This window comes from Melospiza melodia, chromosome 6, assembly GCF_035770615.1.
Source record: "Melospiza melodia melodia isolate bMelMel2 chromosome 6, bMelMel2.pri, whole genome shotgun sequence".
NCBI lineage: Eukaryota > Metazoa > Chordata > Aves > Passeriformes > Passerellidae > Melospiza > Melospiza melodia.
Genome location: NC_086199.1, coordinates 23,749,402 through 23,771,581, shown reverse-complemented (window position 1 = coordinate 23,771,581; position 22,180 = coordinate 23,749,402). Strand labels below are relative to the sequence as shown.

Genomic DNA, 22,180 nt, shown 5'->3' with positions numbered 1-22,180 from the left:
TGTGTGTTAAGATGTTTATATGGCTTGTCTCCGCAATATCCGAGGTGCTGTGATTTCCATGTGAAACCTTGGCCTTTCTCCTGATTCTTTTTACACTCTCCTCCCACACTGTAGATCTACTGCTTCATTTTAATGCACATTGCTGTGGTAAGAGATACTCTGCATCTGCAGAGGGACAAGGAAATCACCTTTTCTTATACTGTTTGCTGGGTGGTTTATTTACAGGCAGGATTTTTCAGGGGCATCTCCTGTTGGAAGAGAGACATCAGAATGGCAGCCTGAAATTGCAATTCATACATGATCTGTGAATTGGCTAATTCTGACATGTAGGTAGTTAAGAAATGATTACAGTCAGAGGAGTCATGACCTCAACTTTTCATCATCTCCATTGGCTTGTGCCCCAGTTTGGAAGTGAAGGAGGCATAGGAAGTTTTAATTGTACCTGTGTGATTTATCCTCAGTCAGCTCTTTAATTTCTTCTGGCTGTCTGAGGTTTCCGACACGCTGTAAATTTCTCCAACTTTTTCATTATCTGCAATTTCTTTATGACTCATGAATCGGAGTGGAGAGAGAGTGTGGATTTACAGCAGAGATAAACATGTCCATAAAGTCTGTATCTGTGTCAGTAATTGTACTGCTGTCAGTGACTGTCCTGTTTTACAGGTCTCTCTTGGGAGAGGAACACGCTTTGCTACCAGTGTCAGAGAAGTGTTCGCTTTGATTTGCATTAACGTGCCAGGAGATTAGGTTGCAATGGTGAGGATGGAAATCGAGTTTGGACCATGGCTGCTATTGTTTGGGTTTTTTTAAATAAGTGGATGTGTATTTGAGTTGCCCTCTGTGTGCAAAAAAAAAAAAAAAAAAAAAAAAAAAAGGCAGATTCAGGTTATTCTTAAATATAAAATCAGGAAGAGACAGTATACTGATGCTATCAGATGTGATTCTACCCATATGCATAGATAGTGCATTCTTACCATAAAACAAATGCTGTGTCTAGGTAACTGTCATATATACTGCATGGATCCTTAGGGTGTTCTCTGTCTGTTGGTTAAGTAGAATGAATATTTCTGTAAGTTCCAAGAAATTTCTGCATCTTTGCCTTCTTGCCCTTCCCTTACCCTTAGGGAAAGATGCTATGGTGAACATGGATGGTGAGTACTAAGGCATCATCATAGTCTCCAGGCATTGATGATTCTGATTGCTGCAGAAGGAGGTGTAAACTTGTGAAGCTTGAGAAAAGGAAAAAAAAATCTCTAAAACTCTCCTGTTTGTGTTAGAAGTTCAAACTTCTATGGTGTCTCTGTGCTTTTATTTTCTGTTTGATGCCTGTTGTAGGTAATCGTCTATGTGGAATCTTCTTTGTTAAATTCTACAGTTTAGGTTGGATTTTTTTATCTGTGACTTAATAATTTTTGTCATAAGGTAATTATTTTACCACAGAATTATTTTAAAATATCCAAAGTGACTGTAAAATCCCAAATTTCCATTTTAGCAGGTATTCATTGAGACTTCTAAATGCAGCTGATTGCATTTTTCTAATTCTGATGGACACCTCTTACCAAAGGGAGATTATCATAAACAATGTAAACTCTGTGATTGCATAGACAGCTTTAAAATGTGGTCAGGTATAAAAGAAATGCTAAAATGACACCTGCCATTTTATGGTTAATTCTGGAACCTGAAGTTGGGAGTACAATGGGGAGTTTTTCCAGTGTTAGACAGAGCCCCATCTCCGGTAACTGAGTTTCCAAAGCTATATATATAAGGATCACATGCTGAGTGGCCCAAAAGCTGGCAGATAATTGCTGTTGAAGTGAGTGATGCTCAATGCAACAGCTAAACTCTAAATAAAAGCTGAGTTGATGAGATACTTTTTACCTGATCTTTTTTGAAATGTGTTTTTTTTTTCCTTTTCTTGTCCTCCTCACCATTTCTATGTGCCCGTACCTAGTTTGTGAATCTGATTTTGTTAAAACAAAGGCTACCTCTGAAAAGTACTTCAGCCAGAATGTATTACTTGCTCTATTAAAACAAGACAAAAACAACACCTTTGCCTCCACCAAAAAGAAAGCCAGGACAACAAATACCAACAAACAAGAACTACAAAATAAAAACACCAAACCAATTTAAAAACCCCCACAAAACATTTCACCAAACCAATTTAAAAACCCCCACAAAACATTTCTTATACCCTGGTATTTATGTCTAAGAATGTCTCTTCTCCAAGTCCCCCTTGTCTCCTATAGTTTGTTGAGTAGAAGGAAGAAATTCTGCAATGGTTTGATAGTTTTTGGAAAAGACTTTTTGAGTTTATGTTGATAGAGTGAAGGTTGATCTAGATACTTCCTGTGGTTAAGAAAAGGGAAGTGTTATTGGGAAAGAGAAAGAAATCTGATTAATCTGAAAACTGACCAAACTGCTCTGAAGACTGTGGAATCAGGCATCTGATTCATCATTATTAACTTCTGCAGGATTTTTGGTATGCTCCTCAAGCACCAGTTTGTGCTTTGCAAAGACATCTGGAATATTAGCACTGGTCAGTCAAGCAGTGGAACGCATTGTGCAGTCACCAGTTCTGCATTCTCTGTTCTTGGAGGTTTTCCAGACCTGACTCAAAGCTTTAAGCACCATGATCTGCCCTCATAATCGACCCCACTTTGAGCAGGAGACCTCCTGAGCCCTTGTAACCCCAATCATCCAGTGGCTCCATGTTTCTCTAATCTATGTTCTCCTTCTAGAAGTGCATTTGAGGCCTGCATTCCCCACAGCACCAAAACAGTTCAGCTTATGAGATTTGGGCAGGTGCAGCTCTCTGATCTGCCTCTATGGGAGCAGCTGATTAGGAACAGGATATCTAAGAATTCCTGTGTCACAGTGATGGCTTTTGGGCTTTGGGAAGATGGTGAATAGACTTTCAAATACTTGCATTGACAGAGCTGATTACAAGTCTGTGCAGTGTGGGCTGCAGAGCCCATATTTGTGCACAGGAAGGTACAGTCCATTCAGTACAATTCTTTAAGCAGAGAATGGTCCTCAGCATACACAGAGGTTCTTGTGTCTTGGCTGAAATGAACAGTGAAACCACCCGCAACTGTCTAGACAAGTAGAGGGTCAATGGGGCTTGACTGAAGAGCTTTTAGCCACAAAAGTAAAGGAATGGGCTGTCACATTAAAGCATTTCTACCTGCCACATGCTTGGCCCAGAAAGAAACATGACTACAAACAAAATGTTCTTACATTATACTGTCAGAAGCCTATTTTTTGCTACTCTTATTCTGACAGGATAACTTGTAGACTACTGTCAGTGGAGGAATTGAGGATGGGGAAAAGTTTGATCAAGCATAAGGTTATGTGCATTTTTCTATTATCATTTAAAATCACAAAAATGCCTAACAAATCTCAGGAGTCATTCTAGCAGGGACTCTTGATTCTTTAGAACTGGTCTGTATTTATTATTTAAACATCTTTTGCTTTGTATATGCCTTTATTCAATTAAAACTTTCCACTTCTGTGTTACTAGAACATTTACTCTGTACAGATGTTGGAAAGATTATCTGTATGCCATCTCTGTCTGAAATGTTTTCCTATAAATTTTGGCTTCTGGCAGGAACGAAGAGAGAATTTTCTTCCACAGTATGGGTTGCTGGATCTATTTGCAGAGCAGCAGCTGATCCTAGTGAAAAATCTCACTAGAGTGTGACTTTGGAGACTTGGCTGAGTTTCTGTTACTACCCTTTTCTACTTGGTTCATATATTTGCCTTCTTATGTACCTCTTCCTATCTCCCCAGCTGTAAGGTGGAGTTCATGTTAATTTGGTTTTGCAAGTCATTGAAAAAATAATGAATTTTTTAAAAATAGTATATAAAGCATTGATTGTGAAGTATCCTTTGCTGTGTACTGCTGTTTGTTGTTTCCCCCTGCTTGCTGCTATTATATGCCACAGGAAGGTATCATTAGAATATTGTGTCAGTCATCAATAGTAAAATGAGAATATTATAACAAAACAGATCCCAATATCAAGGGCTCTTCAGCCTGGGACCCAAGCAGGGTAGGTAAGAAAAGCAAGGCTATTCTCAGCCATTTGTAGACATTTTATATATAAAAGGATTTCTATTTGCAAGCAGTATAAAGTTTAGAAATTATTAGTCTGTATCTGTTCTAATGCCAAAGATTATTTACCTGTTTGGTTTGCTATATTCCTCTTCAGTTTCCTCCATTTTGGATCCAGTGATAATGCATACAAAGCTATGTGAAAATTTGCCAAGCATTTTGTCACTTTATTGAGTGGTTTCAGTCGTTCAGAGCATGAAGTCTTCTATAAGATCAATAGTGAACTTGCCACCTTACCTCTTGCATCTGCAGTAAATGCAGCTTCGAGCATCCTCTCTGTACAGTGTTGCTGGACCAAGTCTGATAGTGTCTGTCTCTTATTGCCTCATTAACTTGTGAGCATTAGAACAAGATAAAAATGCCCTAAAGCCTCTTATCTGATGATTGTTGTAACCTTCTGAGTGCCATTAGTTTAAGTTTGCAATCAAATGCTTCCCCTGAGAATAAGGAGCACTGATTAAACCTGAAGCGTCCCCAGAGGCTTTTACAGCTGCCATGGGGGCCGTGGCTGCTCCAGTCCAAAAGGAGAGGGGGGCTGGAGGTCCCAGTGGGAGGGCCACTCTGCAGACATCCACGTGGCTGCCCCAGCTGTTCTGCTTTGCCTAATGAATTGTTTTACAAGGAGAGGCTGGATATTGTCATCACAAGCTGCCTTCCCCAGGGACTGAAGCCAGCCTGATAATGACTAATGTTAGTGATAGTAATTGAAGTGTGATGGCTCTCCAGGGACTTGCACACACGCAGAGCTGTCAGGCACTTGTGGCTGGTACAGTCCCATGAATACCTCAGAAATGCTTTTTAATTGCTTGACTTTCATGACTAGTTCCCATACATATCCTGCAGAAATGCACATTTTAAGGATAAGGAAAAGGAGCTGAGGACTCTGCTGTGACCCTCGGTGTACGCAGGTAGTTTCTGTCCTGACGTGTTTCAGTGGTGTCCTTGCTCCCCTTAGTCTTGGTGTGGACCTGCTTGGTGTCTGCACAGGCATGTACAACAGATTACACCTGAATGTACCTTTTGTGTCTAAGCCTTGTCTTCTTGATGCACAAAGATTGTACTTGATTCTTAAAGAAGACAATAACTTTATTTAAGAATATTAAAGGATTGCTGCTGTTAATAGCATGGAAGCAGTGAAAGCTATTTGCATTTTCTTAGGCATTGAAAACTGAATGTAAGATAAATCTTGTAAAATCATAGCATATCCATGTGTCCCAATATGATTGGAGTTTATGGCCATGAGATTTTGGAAGTCTAGGGCAGAGGAGTAACCAATTTATGTAAAATAGAGTGGTTTTTGTTCTGAAAATGTTCTCATTTAGAAGTGCATTGTTGAATATAGCAGTGGGCTTGAGATGAAAATATCCCTCCCCAATGGGGTACTGTACTCCTGACTTCCAGGATCCCAACATGAACTTGTCAGGGCACTGAGATATTTTGATTTGCCTCTCTCTCTACAGGAAGGTTTTACTGTGGCTTTTTGAGCTCTAGCTGGAGATCAAAAAAGGAAGCTTGATGCCGTTGCCAGCAGGGTAGACATACTACCTCTTCTCATCATATTCATTGCAAGTTTGTTCTTCACCTCCCCCCTCTAGTGAAATGTTGGCTCTTAGAAATTTATTTTGGTAATAAAACATTACTTTATACTTGCCCATGAAAGCATGTTTGAAGGCTGTTTGTGGATTCTTTAAAGGGTCCAAGAGATGGTTGTTCCCTAAGCACACTGCAAACTTGTATCATAATTAAGTTTGATGAATTAATGTGCAGAAAGTTAAGCTCATAACTTTAAGTGCTTAACTTAGGCTCTTAAAATGTGAACCTAAACCTATGGTTGGTGTGCTGTAATTTGGTTGTCAGTCCCAAAATTGTATGCTTCAATGGGTTTTGGTTCTGAGAAAATAGGTGAATTTATGCTTGCTATTTTTGGTCACAATGCGGAGATAATAAAGTTGTGTTTACTGCTTTTCACAGTTTTAAGTCTTGACAGTAAAGCTAAAGGATATAATTTAGTTATTTTCTTGCAGTTTATCTTACAACTTGTACTGTAATTGAGGAGGTGGGAATAGGAAACTCCATGCTGTGTAAGAAGAGAGTTTCAGTTTGTAATTTATTTATACTGATTGGTTGCTACAGCACAAGCACAAGAGTAGAGATAATTGAAATACATCTAATAACTGATTAAGTAGATTTCATTTATGTGCTGTTTTGAGCACTGTTTTAGTGAAGGGCTTGTAAGCTTTATTATAATATGTTCAGCAGAATATATTTCCCATGTAGAAATTATTTTAAATTGATAGGGCACTTTCATATGGACAGCTTTTTGTGCTATGAGGAATATATCCACATATTGTTTAATTCACAAAGTGACAGTTATTTTGGTATCACTACGCACAGTCATGTAAAATTTTGCTTGTCAGGTATTTGGTGATTTTTTACAAACATACGTATTATAAATAAGTATCTCTAAGTCCTTGCACGACTTTCCCCAAACGTATTATTACATTTTAAAGCTTTCCAAGTTTACTGGCAATACAATAAATATTAGCTCCCATGTTCTTCAAATTAAAATGTGACTTCTGTTTTCTCACTTTGGGGTTTGATGTCTGTTCTACTGAACAGGTAAAGTCAGGTTTGGTCAGTAGCTGGAGGGGATTCCATGAAGAGCCCAGGTGTTGCATTAAGCAGCATTGGTGCCCTTCTCCTGGAGGGTTGCTGAACTGTTTTCCTGTGGTAGCTCTAGAGGGCTCTCTGCTGTTGGAAATGTCACATTTCTAATGACTTTTATGACAAAGGTCTTAATAACCTGTTGGTTGTTCAGGAACTCATAACACTTTTTTTGCAAATGCTACCCTCATTGTCATCAGCAAAATATAGCATATGCAATTAGAATCTAATTTTCTCCAGTGTCAATTAAAGGGTCTCATTTTTATTCTGAACTGTGTTGTACTCTGCCTGTAAATGTCTGTCACTTAAGTTACAGCATTTAAGTAGTGTAGGAAGTAATTTTTGTGTGAAGTTTGTGATGTTCCTTGTTAAGTCAGTAAGAGTATGATGTTGGTGGCACTGACTGTGCAAGAGAGAAGATAATCATCTCAGGCTTTATTGTAATCATGCAGTTTGTTACTGTAGTAGCCTTAAAAGTATGCAGGCATTGTTTCAGGAGAATTGGAAATAAATGTATAAGATGGAAGACAAGATGGGACAGGATGAAAATATACAGAGTAATTTTCAGCAGAGTAATAGCTGCTTGTCCTCAAGTTCTATGAAGGCATTAGAAAGGAAGGACTACCTTCTGGTAATACTTCTGCTTTTATTTTAATACCCTTTGGATGTTATACAGGGACATGAATTCCAGTTCTGCTTGGTGGGTGGGCAGTGGTGGGCTGGGTTTGACTGGGTATCTGCATCAGACTTGGTTGCATTAAAATGGGCTTCAGACTGGTTAGTTTGAAAATCAGTCAAGCAGTTAAAGATTGTAATGTTGTTTTCTCTGTTGTAAAAGTAAATTCTATTTTCTTACAGTTTTGTAGGGTTTTTTCTTGTATATGTGCCAGTGCTACATTGCTTTCGTTCAGTTGTCTTTTGAAAGCAATGAAAACTAGAAATAACTAGGAGTAACATCTGTGAAAACTACAAGACTAGAAATAACGTCTGTCTACACTGGAAATAACTGCAACATGATTGCAGATTACATTTTGCAGCACCTTTGGGCATCATGGGTTGGATGTTATGGACAGTGCTGCAGTGTGCTGCATGATAAGAAGCTTAGATATTGAGGGAGTGAAAATAACATTGAGTTTGATGCTCAGTGAGCTTCCCAGTTGAAAACATGCAAGTGTGTCCTATTTTTACTCGATGGTAAGTTCTGTCTTGGGTATTCTGCAAAGCCCTCATTTGAAATCACCCTTGTGAATTTACTGCTGAAGGGGGAAAAGGTGAAGTATGGGTAGACTCAGGATAGGAAGAGGTTGTTTTATTTTCACTGGTAGCATTTGCAGTTCCCCAAGCAATGCAGGCAGCAGAAACTGGCTTTTGAGAGCCACAACTTGATTAGATGTTTGGGTCTGTTGTAAAATCCTGTGGTGTCTGCCTCTTGTGCCAGGTGAAAATCCTCCTTATACAGTGGAGGAAAGGGGTTGAGAAATCTTTCCTGTAAATTCTGTGTCTTTTTCCTTCTTCTAGGAACTGCATTACGTAGTAGGAAAAATACACGGAATCACTCTTATTTGAGGAAAACACAAACTAATAACAATTAAGCTATTGATCACTTTTTCAGGCAGTAAAAAGATTCTTCTTTCAGGATTCATTTCCCCATGCTATCCTTGACTTCAAACACCTGCAACTTACAAGTTCTGGTTGTAGATGAATTCAAGCACTCAGTCCTCCTAGCATTTTGGATGTATTTATTGCATGTACTTCATCTTTTCATGTCTAACCACTGTAATTTGAGAGGTAATAATATATTTTTTATTTAAGGTTATGGGTTGTACTACTTCAGTGGAAGTGGGAATTTTATATATTTTAATGCACTACTGCAATTTTTGTGTAATGGAATCTTATATTAAAACCTTTTGTGTAACTATTGAGATTTTGCTTGTAAATTCAGAGGATATAGGCATAGCCAGTTTTAAACTACATAAGATTTTGCAGTATTTTTTGGAATATATTTTCCAGTAATTGTGATTGAACTGAATTTTTTTTTGTGAGATACAGTATTGTGGGGTGGCATCTGCATCCTCTCTATGCTTTGACTTTTTAGTTTTGAGTACTTTTGTAGACAGCTAATAGTGTGATCAGAATACTAGAGTTGCTAAACAAAATGTCTCATAACAGTGTCTCAGAATTAGTGTTAACAGAAATGCTCTCAATATGTTTAAACATGCCTCCATCTCTGTTTCATGTAACACTGCCTATTGTTAAATCCTATCAGTTTTGAGATCAAAATATTTTAGGAAAGAATAAGTCCCTTATTTCCCTTTAGGAAAGAATAATACCCTTTTGGCTACTGCATCTGTGTGAGGGACATCCCCCTCATTTGGAGCCTTTGAAAATAGAATCCCTGTATTTACTGTGTTTATCTATGTTTACTTCCCTGTAGAGCTATTCAGGAAAGTGACCAAAGGCAGAGGGGGACACACTGAAATTTACTTAGTACAAATTTGTATTGAGAAAGAAAAGGAAATAACCATTTTCTATAGTCTTCCATTTCTAGTTGTTTTCTGATTAAGTAGCTATGATGGGTAAAATTCAGGTGCATATGAGTTTTGGAGATCACTACACAGCTGACAGGGATAAAAAAGTTTTTCACCAGTGGGAGGCTTTAACTTTCAGAGGCCCATGTATATAAGCTTTGTGTTACATGAAGCTGTGTTCTAACTGCCTTGAGGTATATCCAGTGCATGTACAAGTCTTTTCATTCATGGTCTGCTTTTTACTGATTACTCCGTATCTCATTTTTAAAAAAATAGAGAAATGATTTGTTAAATTGTTTTTAGCCCTTTTCACTTTTTGGTAATCAACAGCATCGCTGACTTTTTGTGGCTGAGTTTGAGTGCACAGTAGTGATGTTCCATTTTAAAAACAATTTAGTTGAAATTATTATAGCAGAAATAATGTAAAGGTTGTAACAGCATGCAGTTTTCAAAAAGCTGAACTTTCTGTGTAAATGCATATATTGATGTTACCTGGCAGTTGTTTTCAGCTCTGGTCTGAATGTTTTATTCAAACTTTTGAAAATGCATCTTTTTTTCATTATTATTTTGCCCTAGTTTTGTTGCACTGATGGCTCTGTTTAGTGAACTTTCTGCAGCTATTCCACACACTGAGCCATCAGTGGATGGTAATTCCCTCGTTGCAGTGGGTGGCAATGCCTCCTCTCTGAAGAGCTGGCTTGTGAATTCTTGTCTGAGGTTCTGGTCTGAATCTCTTGGTCATGCTGGGGTCACCACAGTGCATTTACCAGGCTGAAGTTGCAAAGTCCTCCGTGCCCAGGTTGCCTGGCGCTTCCCTGTTAGAATTCAGTGTGCCAGACCCACGGCACCCCTGTCTTTCATGAATGGAATTCAAGAAGACACTTATATTTCCATAAATAAATTAGAAATTCAGTGGCTTCTTCCAGCTAATCAGGGCAGGCTGATAAACCTTGCTAGCTGTTTAATAAATGAATTGTGACTGATTACCTATTAATATGGACGCCTCAGGAATTCACCCTGGGGGAAGCAGAGCAGTGAAATAGAGAGGGGCATGGCCCCCTGGGAAATCAGGGCTTCATGTTTGCAGCTTAAATATCTCTGTGAAGTATCAATAAGGAGGTAATTGAATTTTGAACACAAACATGAGCGCCGGATGGATGAAGGAGAGGGGGGCCCTGATCATCTCTTCATGCCCCTTCATACTCCCCTCCCCTTCCCCTTAGAGACCACTCTAGTGAAGATAGATGCTAAATCCATTAAATAAAGATTACACTGTGTCGTGGTAGAAAATGGCAGCTTAGCTAGATCCCTGGGCAAATTGGGACCTTTAAGCAATACAGAAAATTAAAATATACATTTTTTAACAAGTGTGCTGTCGACACAGTAATAATGACTCTGTGGCTTGTGGGGTTTGCTCACCTTTCAGATCTGCTTTTGTTTGGTTATATCACTTGCTCTTGTTTTGAAACCAGCCTGCTTGGTCTCTCTGAAGCAGAGAAGACTTAGGGGAAGGAAGGTTATTTTCCCACCTTGCTTTCTTTGGCACTTTTTATTGGCTCTTATGCTTATAATAGTATAGAAGATCAGTACTCTTGTATTTGAATATGAAAATAATTAACTTTGGCTCTGACACACTCAGTCGCATGTTCTGATAAGAAGTTGGAAATAGTCTAGGGGAAGTGTGGATGTGTAAATGTGATCAAACTTTTTAGAAATAGTTTTTATTTTCTAAGCACATGGCTTTGTTTTTTATTTACTCCAGATCAAATTTTCTGAATTCTACTCCAATGGCAAAGATTAGTATAGGGGTGTGCATTGTAAAAGGTCCATATTCTTTTTTGTCACACAGTGAATTATAGAAAAAGTGGTGTTCAAGGGGTGACAGTGTTTCTTTATAATACTGTGCTAGACATAGAACACAACCAGGCCTTCTTCACAATCTCACATACCCTATTGTCTGTTGCAGAAGGTCAACAGATTTTCTTGGGTTTTGCAGGCAGAACCTCATCTGCCTGTACAAGTAGAAGACCTATTGCTACTGAAGAGACTGCTCCTTCTACTTTTGCCAAGTAAGATGATCATTCTACAGAGTAAAATCCAAAATTGTTTCTGTTTAATTATTTGGAGTAAGAAATGAGCCTAAACCAGTGTTTCCCTGGAGATAACTGCTGTTCTTTCCATCTAGAATTTTTTTTCTTTAGTCTGGATAGTTTTGAAAATGGAAAGAGAAAAAGAAGGTTTTGTGCTTTACTGAATATCTCAGTTTAAGACAAGTTAGGAGGAAATCCCAAAACACTGAATTACAGTGGACTGAGACAGTAGTAACATGGGGACTTCTGTCTGTTCTTGTACAACATCTCCTTGATAATACTACTTTCCTGTTTTCTGACTTCTCTCAAATATTAGCAGTTGTGCCCAGAAAATCCTTGATGCTGCATCTTCAGCTTTAACTGCTAAGAAGTGAACTCAGCATGTTCATTTTTTGTTTAAAAAGAACAGTAGATATTGTTAAGTACAAAAAAGTATTAACACACACATGCCATTCCAGAGATGGTAGTGAGCATATTCGGAATGCTTTGTCTTCCATTAACTCAAAGCTGCATTCAGACATGGTTTTCTATTTGTTTTCCAAACTATGATCTGCATCCACATCCTAGCAGTTTCCTCACTTGTCTTTTGTGACAGTGTCTTGCACTGGGACACTGTCACACTTTTGTGCAGTGTCTTGTCTTGTGATGGTGTTTTGCATTGGGGAATGTCTGTATTTTTTCATCCAGCCATGCTTCTAGGAAGAAAAAAAACATTGTAAGCTGGCTTAGCCTCAAAAATTCTCTTTCACAGTGTTGACACCAAATTGAAAATGAACAGGTACCACCCCTTAGGTGAATTGCAGTAATTGATTGTTCATGTGCTGGAGCCTGTCTCAATTGAAGAAGCCAGATCTCAAGCCTCCCTTGGTAAGGGGAGATTACACCACTGGGTTTACCTTTGGTCAAGCATGTCGACCATGGGCTTCTTTTTTTTTTTTGGGACTTCCTGGCTTTTGTTCTCCTTGCAAGGGGACCCTTCATTTCCTGAACCCCACCCCTCTCTCTCCAGTTCTCAGTCTGCTATTTATAACACATCTACTTTCCTTTAACCTTAGCTGGCCCCTTTCAAAAGTCACCTGTACTTTGACAGCCTATCTCCTTTTTTTTTTTCTTATGCTATGGGCATTCCTAGCCTTATTGTATCACCTTTGCCTCTGCCTGTTTTGGAGATTTTTCTGCCCTCTTCTTCCTGCTTGTACACTTAGACTAATTTTCTAGCTCAGGAGTCTTCCTTCCTTTATATATCCCAAATTTAAAAGGAGACTCTTGCTAATTTGTTCTGTTGCTTCTTCTGAAGGCAAGCATGTGCCAGGAACCTCACAAGCTTATGGCTTTCCATATTAAGGCACTTAGTGATGCAACATTTTAATTAAATTAACCAGAATTCGTAAATTGTAGATAGACAGATTTTCCAGATCATCTCAATATGAGCTTTTAGAGTGATCAACACTCTGCTGGTGTTTAATCCATCAGACTGCCATATGGAGTGTTGAAGAGGAGAATATCTGTTTATTAACAATTGTTGTTTTTTCACGTCAGCAAGTACGATTTTTGTATTTGAGGACCTAGGAGTGCAATCTGTTCCTGCATCTCTTACATGAGTTATATCAACCTCATGCCAGACCTCATTTCATGCCAACCCCTCTTTTTTTACTCAGTTTGGGTGATCCAGTAGGCTGTCTAAATGGCATAATAGAGCAAGAGGGTCATTCTGCCAAAGTCTTCAGAAGTCCTTTGGTTACACTATCACTATCACAAGGGGAATGTGTTCAGATGTCCTTTATGAGAAATTGCAGATACCGTATTGTCAGTGATTTCTGTGAACATTTGAGACACATTTAGTGCTTTGCAGTTTGATTTACCATAATATGTCATAATCCACAAAAGCCAGAAAATTGTTCAAGATCAAGCCAATATTTTATTCACTCTGAATTAATAAATACTTGTTCCCAAATCCTAGGATATCTGATGTTGGACTACACTGGGAATAGAATTTACCCGTCTCTTTAGAGCAGTTGGCTGTTCCATTTTATTGTGAAATACAAGTCTGTTTCTACTCATTTTGCTGAGTGAATGCTTTCCATTGTTGGTCTTTCCAATGGGAAAAATACTCTTCAGGCAAGAGGAAAAAATCTTCTTGTGTTCTGATGTTTTCATTGCTCTTCTCAGAAAGAAGTACTAGCTCTTCTAGAATGGGAGATGAGATTAGTGCCATAAGTCTAAAGCACCAAGCCGTAATCTAAATCTTCTTCCATTTTTTGATATAACACTTATGGAATAAAATCTTTCCTATATATCCACATAGTGCTTATCCAAGTTTTTATAATATTATACCTTTCTCAGAGTCTTTTACTCTGATCTTATCAAATCTTGTTCCACTCAGAAAGATGAGCTCCGTATTTTGGCTGTGATCAAGATCTCCATACATTCCTACACATACTTCACTATTGTATCAGACCATTTCTCCATTTCTCTTTCTCGTCGTGTTTTTTTTTATTGTTATTCTGATGTTCTGTATATTGTGGGCTTTTACATGACTTTTGTGGTTTTGGATGAAAAACTCGGTCTTTGGCAGAGTTGTCTTGACAAATCTGTCTGAACTTGCTTAAGAATTTACTCAGTTACTCAAAGTAATTGAGTTTGGGTTTGTGCACGGTTGATGGATGTGGCAGGATTTAATAATGTTTTGCATGTCTCCCTTAAACCTCCTGAGCTCCTGGGATCATCCTAAACAGCCAGGTCCAGAATAGGCAGGTCCTCAGCATAGTGAAGCTGAGCAAATTGTTCTGTTCCTGTATGTCTTCAGGCTTGAGTGAATCTCCAAGCCACAGCAAATTATTATGCTATGTCCCACATCTTCTGTTTGAATTTAATAATTGTTTATACTTTACACCCTGTATTTCTGTATAAGGTCTAACAATCCTTTCCTAGGAAGTAAATAAGTCTCATTCTCTATTTTGTAACTTTGGATACTCTGTCACTTCAGGCAGTATTTTGGTAGGAATAATTTTGAGATAGTGTGGAATACACTGTTCACTTCTAGAGAGCTGCTTATAAATCAAATGTTTTCTTCATGAGATTGTGGGGGGGTGGGGAAAGAAGACTTCTTTGATTTTGAAAGGTAGTGCAGTTGTTATTTTACATCTCTTCAATTGAGAAGATAAATTGAAAATGCCTATTGACTCCCAACCCTGAAAAGAATGAGAGGGGAGAAAATCAGAAAACAAGTAATGGAAGCTAGTCAGATTAAAATTAGCAAAAATAAATGCTTTTTATGTGATGAATTATTTGATATGGGACTTTCTGCCACACTGGGATTTTTTTTTTTTGACCAAGTACTTAGCAGCAATTGAAGAGGAATCAGGCAATTAAATGGACAATGACAATGTTTTTAATTAGAGCAGAAAAAATCTAAAATGAAGTAGGAAATATCAGCTGTTTCAGGATATAAAATAAGCACTTAAGAAGAGGAGGAATCTTTCAGTAATAATTATTCCATATGTCTTCATGATGTGGCTCCCTAATTTATCTTTTCCTGTGGTGTTTCTGATCTTGGCTGCAGTCAGACAGGATATCTGACTGGGTAGATTACTGATCTGCCTTGCTCTATCAGTTCCTGTGCTTATTTACACTTTTTATGACTACAGAGCACAGAGATTCTTGTTTGATAGGAAATAACATTTCTACAGTCTCTTTTAGCAACTAGTGATAGTTCCTATTTATAGATAGGATTTTGTATACAAGATTTTAGTCAGTGGTATAGAATGCAAATTCTGAGCATGCTCTGAGTTACATCTCTAGAGAAAACATCATTATTAAACCTTTTTGAAGGTGTCCCTGGTGGCAGCTCCATAGAGCAGGTGGCCTGCATGGCACAAGCACACAGAGTCAGGAGCCTGTGTCTTATCAGACCATATAATCTAAAAATCACTCAGCCTGTTTTGGTCTCCTGGGGAGAGGATGACGATGACACAGGACTCTTATGCTAAAAACTAATTGTTAACCTGCAGAGGACGTCATTCAACACAAATCCCAGCAGAAAAGGGCTGGGTGATGGATATTTCTGGGTAGCAGGCCAAGCTCTCATTTGGTTTTTAACAGACAGTTCTCTTGGTTGCCCCAAGATTTTCATGTCTAGTATCTGGCTTACTTGAAAGTAAAGAGCACATTAATAAAAAAAAACCACAAACAAAACAAAGCTTAAAATTTTTGTTTATTAATGTATGCATATAAAACTGAAAGAAACAAAGAGTTCCTTCCCTGTCTCAGGGCATAAAATGCCCTCACTCTTACCTATGGTACCTGGGTTTCCTGGAACATTGAGCAAAGCAGCAGGTAGGTAGAAGGTTAAAGGCAAGGAAACAGTGTTGAAAATGAATACAGCAAGTAAGTAGTATATGGAAAAGGAATGTGGGATTGTATATGCATCTGTTGATTGAAACATGGGCAGGGGATCCGTGAAGTGATTCATCTGCATCTGCAATGCCACATCCAGTGGTGTCCTCCGTGCCTGAGCATGAGGAAGACATTGGTAATCTGGAGTGAGTTCAGTGGAGGGCCACCAGGATGATCAGGGGCTGGAGCACCTGCCCTGTGAGCAGAGGCCAGGGGAATGGGGCTCATTGAGCATGGAGAAGAGGTGATCTCCTAGGGACCTGATAGCTGCTGCTAGAACATGCAGGGAGGTTACTTGAGAAGAGGGAGTCAGGCTGTGGAAGGGCAAGAGACAATAATTGTAAATTGATGCAAGAATGTTTCTGACTGGAATCAAGAGAACTTTTCCAGCATGGAACAGTCAAGTATTGGAAGGATTGTCAAGAGAGGTTGTGCAGTCTCCATCTGTGGATATTTTTATGGCTTGGCTGGATAAAGCCTTGAGCAGCGTGTATGTTCTGGACAGAACAGTAACTGGAGACCTGCCAAGGTTCTATTAAATCTGTACCATTTACTGTACAATTTTCCTCATATGATATTGTACTGTATACCTTGTTTGATATGTTCTCTTCTGGTAGATGAAATTTTCATCACTAAGCACTTTTTCCTTGTACCCTCATTTTATTGTACCTCTTCTACTCTGCTGTACCTTCCTAACTCTAAATACATCTGATAATTCCATTGGCACTGGATCATGGACTCTTCAGAGTTCTCCTGACTTCCAAAGTTTCTTCAGTGCCCCTCAACCCTCAGAGCAGTGCTTCCAGTCGCCAAATCTGTGGAGACTCTTCATGGCAAAGCAGAGCCAGTGCCTTCTGCTTTCCTTTCTGAGCTGTCCTGTAGAAGGTTTGCTGTCTGCTGGGCTGCAGTGCCTCTGTTCTTTCCTGTGGTAGTGGATGAAAACCAGTTCTGTGCTCATTAAAGGACAGCAGTGTCACTGCATTCAGCTTTCATAAGAGAAGTACCTAATGGTAGACGTGGCCTCAGACCCATTGTATTCATGGACTGTAAATAAACATGAAGGGATTTTTGGAAGCAGATGAGTACCAAAGCTTACTGGGCTACTCTCAGTAGACCTTCTGGAGAGAAAAAGAATGATTTTTTTCTTTTGTAATGATGTTTTATTTGGCTTTATTTCTGGGTTTCAGAAAACAGGAGTTTCTTCTGGCCCCTACTCTCAGGAGATATCTTCAGACTCCAATACCCTCTGTATTTCTTGGATTCTTAATATTGTCTTCAAAACTCACAGATACTAAAAGCATGAGGATGTTTATGAAAAATGTTCTCACATTTCCTTTTGAATCTGGGAGGGTATTTTTGGGTATATCTTTTACACCTGCTTTTACAGTTAAGCCTTGCCTAGTTGCCTTTAGGCTTGATAGCAGCTAAACTGTAATTATTGTCACAGAACCTACATTGTTTAGATTTTAATACCCATTCCAAACAGCCTTATTTATTACAACTAACTACAGTTTTGTTATCAAGTAGATCAGATTTTTGCTATCATTCAAGCTTGACTCTCCTAGCATTTGGATGCTGTAAAATCTGTAGCGTTTCTAAATCAGTGCATCTCCTCAGGTGTCTTGTGACCAGCTTGGAGTTGGTAAAGATGGTTTTGAATTTCCTGAATCCTCTTCTGGTCTCTCAGATACTCCTCAGCTCAGGGTATTGCTGCCAGAAGAGTATTGTAGTGGCAGAACACATGAAACTTAACAAGTTAAAATGACTTAAATTATACAACTATACCTTAAAATGCTGGAATAAAGCAGGCAGTGAATATACTGGGAAGGATGAGGATAGGGGTAAGGGCAATAGTTACATGAAGTACCTTTGATTCACACAAAGGAAAGAATAAAATGATGGAGGCAGTTGTGAAGGTTTTCTTCTGCAGCCCACAAACTGCTGTTCTTCCATAATTCTGTCTTAACAAAGCCTGAGGCTTTGACCTTGGAACACTGAGATTTCGGTCATTTGCATATATTTAGCTATACAGACTTCTTCCTTGGATTTCTGGAAAGTTTGGAAGTCTTAATATTATGTGTTGTATCATACTCGTTGCAAAAGGAATCTTGGTTTAATTAATGTACAAATCAAATAGTATTCTTCAGTCAAAACCCATAAATCTTTTCATAGAGACCTTCAATACTGATAATGCATTGTTCTGTCAAGGGCTGCAGTCATCTAAACAGAAAAATGTTTCAATAAGGAATCCTGGGTTTATAAAACATTTTAAAGATTTAGTCTGCTCTTTAAAGTAAAGACATAGTTCTGGACAAATAAATACAGACTACCATATTATGAGCTCCTTTGATCTAGATATCTCTTTCCATTAAGTTTGTTGACGGAAGTTAAATTTTAAAATTCAGTTCTTCTTCACAGTTCAGACCATTAGCTAACCTATTGACAAGGGCTGGTTTCTACCTTTTGGAGGTCAAGGAAGCTGTACCATTCTTGATCCAGTGCTGCAAGCCTCCCTGTAAACAAGCCTTGATGTCTTCTGATTGGATTTGTGTGCCCTGGCTTGCATAACCATACAGCTTGTATCCCAGCGTTATTAGCCAAAAGGAATATAGGGACTTACATAATCATTACACGATTATTTTTCAGTAACTGTACTGTAAATATGTAATTCTCTCTGCTCCTAATAACTCTTAATCCCCTTGTTTCTATTGGCTCCTGAGCTCAGATTTGGCCATGGCCTCCATGCCCTGGCCACTGATAAAACTTGAAAAAATTGTTACTCTCAGGGTTCACCTGCTTTGCTCTCAGCAGCAAATACGTGTTGCCCAGTGCAGGCAGGGGCACTGTGCTGTGGGAGCATGCACAGCACTTCTGCCTCTGTTCCTTATGAGAAAGGCCCATTCACCTCCAGAAACCTTTCATACCTGGCTCTCTCTGTGTGTTCAGCACAGACCTCTTTGCTGAGCTGCTTTGTGTTTTATGCCTGAGAATTCTAGTGCAAAGAGTTTTGATCTCATTTCTGCATGTTGTTTGAGAAGGAAGATTCTTCCTTTAGATCCTGTGGTGAGAAAATCTAAATTATCAAGATCTCTTGATCCACTGCAGGTGTTGGATGCCAGGAAGAGGTTATTTTCCTTTTGGTACAAGCAAATAGAAAAAGACCCTTTAGAGTCCTTCTAATAAAAGCATGGCCCTATTCTGCTGTTTATTTGTGATATCTGTGGGATTTGGTGGTCATAGCTCTCCCAAATTGGAGATCTTCCAATAATAACTTATGCTAGTAAAGTACCTTTCAGGTATATTTGAAAATATCCTCAACTTTGATGCAAAATTGCTTTTCTTACTATTTTTAATATTAGAAGCATAACTGTTTTTTTTTTTATTTTATTTCAGCCTTACAAAATAGTTGAAAATAATTTTTCTGTGTTTAATTAGCTTCATGAGTCAGTGCCTGGTCTTAGGTCTTGACATTTTTGGCATGCAAAGTTTTCTTGTGTATTTGACCTTGGCTTTATTCCAGAATAAATATTTTAAGCTGCTAGTTGTGTGTAGTTTTTTTGTTTTTTTTTTTTTTTTTGTCTTTGGTCTGAGTCTAGGGGGCAGACATAAGGAGCACTGAGGGAAGTGAAGTGTATAAACCACAATTAGAATTGCAGTGCACAGGTGTCTGTAGATCTTACACAATTGCCAAGCTATTTGTTTCTCAAATGATAGGGGCTTTGGGAGTGTATTTTGGAGAATAAAGGGAGCAGAAGGCCTTCAATTTGCATGTTAGGGTTGTGGGTTTGGTTGTTTGGGGTTTTTTGTTTTTGTTTTTTTTCAAATCCTGCTTTAAATTCTTCCAGACTTGATACATTTGATATCTTTACAGAACCAACCTATCGAATGGTTGAAAGTGATCTACTGTGGCTGGGGATGCAGTTTATAACTGCCTTCAGAGAGGAATCAGCTTTGAAGAATAAAAATTTCTTGCATAATAGCTTTTCTTTGAGCATCAGATTAGGTCTTGTGGTTTAAAAATCTGAATGCCAGCATTGAAAATAAGATGACTTGTAATAATATTAAAAAAGAATGACTTTTGCATCAAGGTTATGGGTGAGTTCTGCTGCAGGCCCTCAAGGATCTTTTTGGGAAGAGAGGCATCTTAAATCTCTATGCTAGTCATACACAAAATATTATTGCAATGAAAAAATAGTGACGTGAATAAACAGCAGCTCACAGTACAGGATGCATGATGTATCAGGAGTCCTAGTGTTCACTGTATTTTGCAGTTTAATGCACAATAATTTTTTAGTTCTGTATTTGCGTATGCTCCACTCAGTGTGTTGGATCTGTATTCTTAGGATGTGAGGTTCCATTAAAAAATAAATAATAATGGCAGCCCCTGCTCCCCCCACGTGCACTCATTTTCTGTAATATGGTAATGATATCACCGTAGCAGTAATTACGGGTCATCTTCATTTCTTTCATCTCTGCTGCTTCTGATGGCTTCATTCCTTTGACGGAGAAGATTTGGCTCTGGGTGCTGTGATTATTTTGTTAAGCATTATTCGAATAGACAGGAGTGAGAGAAATTAATCAATCCAAATGCAATTAGCATCATGTTTAACCCAGTGATGGACGTCTCAAGGTGAAACAGCCAGGGGAGTTTCAGACATTATTATTCAATCCAGTGGCTCTTATCTAAATTATAATCAAGAGCTTTTTATTGGCTTTGCAGAGAGAAGATGTAACTCTTTCCCTGCTTTGGGGGTCAAAGGGATCAGATCTTTGGCCCTACAAAATATTGGCTGCAGGCCACTCCTAGAATTGGGAGGTACTCTAAGAGTTTACTGTAATATCAGGATCACTTGGGACAAAATACCTGCACATCCTGGTATCTGTGGCCTGGAACATAAGTTTAGTAGCTCCCTGGTCATTGGCAGGGTTGTCTTTGCCCCTTGCATTTCACTGACTGACTCTGCCTGTCTGTATGTGAGTGAATATTGTTTGTAGTTTCAGCATTCAAAGCTCTGTGAACATCACAGTTTGCAACTGAATGCAAACAGAATGGTAACTTCCTTGCAAGGTAGGGAAATCTGGTTAGGAGAACAAGGTAAATTATTCTGAGGGAAGGAATCTAATTTTTCTTACAGCAGATATAATGTTAGTATTTATTGATAGCTACAATAACATTTTTGAGGATTTATTAATCTGCAGCAGATATGTTGTCACTGGATAATCCTGAATGATCTCTGAGATCTCTTATCAGGTATAAGATAAAACATGAGTACTATATGTGGAGAAAAACAAGGTGGAAAGAGGTCACATGAGGATTCACAATTCAGGAAGGCATTAGGTATTTGATTACAATTCTTGAGGCTCTAGCTAACACTCACAAAACTGTTTCAATGGTTTAAAACTTTCATCAGTCTCAGCTATTACCACTTCTCTGTCAGAGAGGACTGTTCTCATGGCATACTGGGAGGAGCAGTCCATGTGCTCACCTGCTCCAATTCACAGCCTGCCTTTGGCGTTTCAAAACAAGCCATGCCAGACTGTGAAGTACAGCTGAGGTAAGGGCACATTCTGCTGGCTCATTCACCAAGGGAAAGACACTGATGTTTTGTACCAAGGGGGTGTTATTACTTAAAAATGCTGCAGCAAGACTTGACAGCTCATCTTTCAGAGCCTGAATTCTAGCACAGTTGCTGAATCCTTTTGCATACATCTTGTGCTGGTTTTGGCTGGGGTAGAGTTAATTTTCTCCACAGTGGCTGGTATGGGCCTGTGTTCTGGATTTGTGCTGCACACAGGTTGATAATAGAGATGGTTTTGGTATTGGTGAGCAGAGCCAAGGCCTTTTCTGCTTCCTGTACTGCCATGCTGGCAAAGAGGCTCAAGGTGCATGTAAGGTTGTGAGGAGAGAGCTGGGATAGGTGATCCAAACTGACCAAAGGGACATTCTGGACCACATGACATTATCATCAGTGGATAAAGTGGGGGGGAAAAGGAGGAGGGGAGGGATGTTCAGAGTGGTGATGTTTGTCTTCCCAAGTCACCATTATGTGTGATGGAGCCATGCTCTCCTGGAGATGCTGAACACCTGCCTGCCATGGACAGCAGTGAATCAATTCCTTGTTTTGCTTCGCTTTCTCTATTAAACTGTCTTAATCCTGACCCACAAATTTCCCAGCTTTTACCCTTCTGATCCTCTCCCTGATTCTGGTGAGGAGTGAGCAAATGGCTGAATAGGGCTTGGTTGCTGGCTGAGGTGAAAGCACAACAATCTGTACTGAGGCTGTGATCCCATCTGTAAGATGGGAATTAAATCACTGTGTGTTTCAAGAATATTGTGAGGCTTGACAAACTTTGCAAGTGCTTTGATACTGACTACTGAGAGATTCCATGGT

General features: G+C 38.9%; 1 protein-coding gene across 2 annotated transcripts in view; it reads left to right on the top strand.

Annotated features, from left to right (window-relative positions):
- LIN52 (lin-52 DREAM MuvB core complex component) overlaps positions 1-22,180 on the top strand; it is a 40,277-nt gene that overhangs the window by 9,383 nt on the left and 8,714 nt on the right. Inside the window, exon 6 of one of the 2 annotated variants that reach the window (XM_063160318.1) lies at positions 664-825. The exons of the other annotated variant lie outside the window; for it this stretch is intronic. Coding sequence (XP_063016388.1) covers positions 664-731 — 68 coding nt within the window. The 3' untranslated portion in view covers positions 732-825. Of the gene's footprint in view, positions 1-663; positions 826-22,180 lie in introns of those variants that run through there. 2 annotated transcript variants of the gene reach the window in all.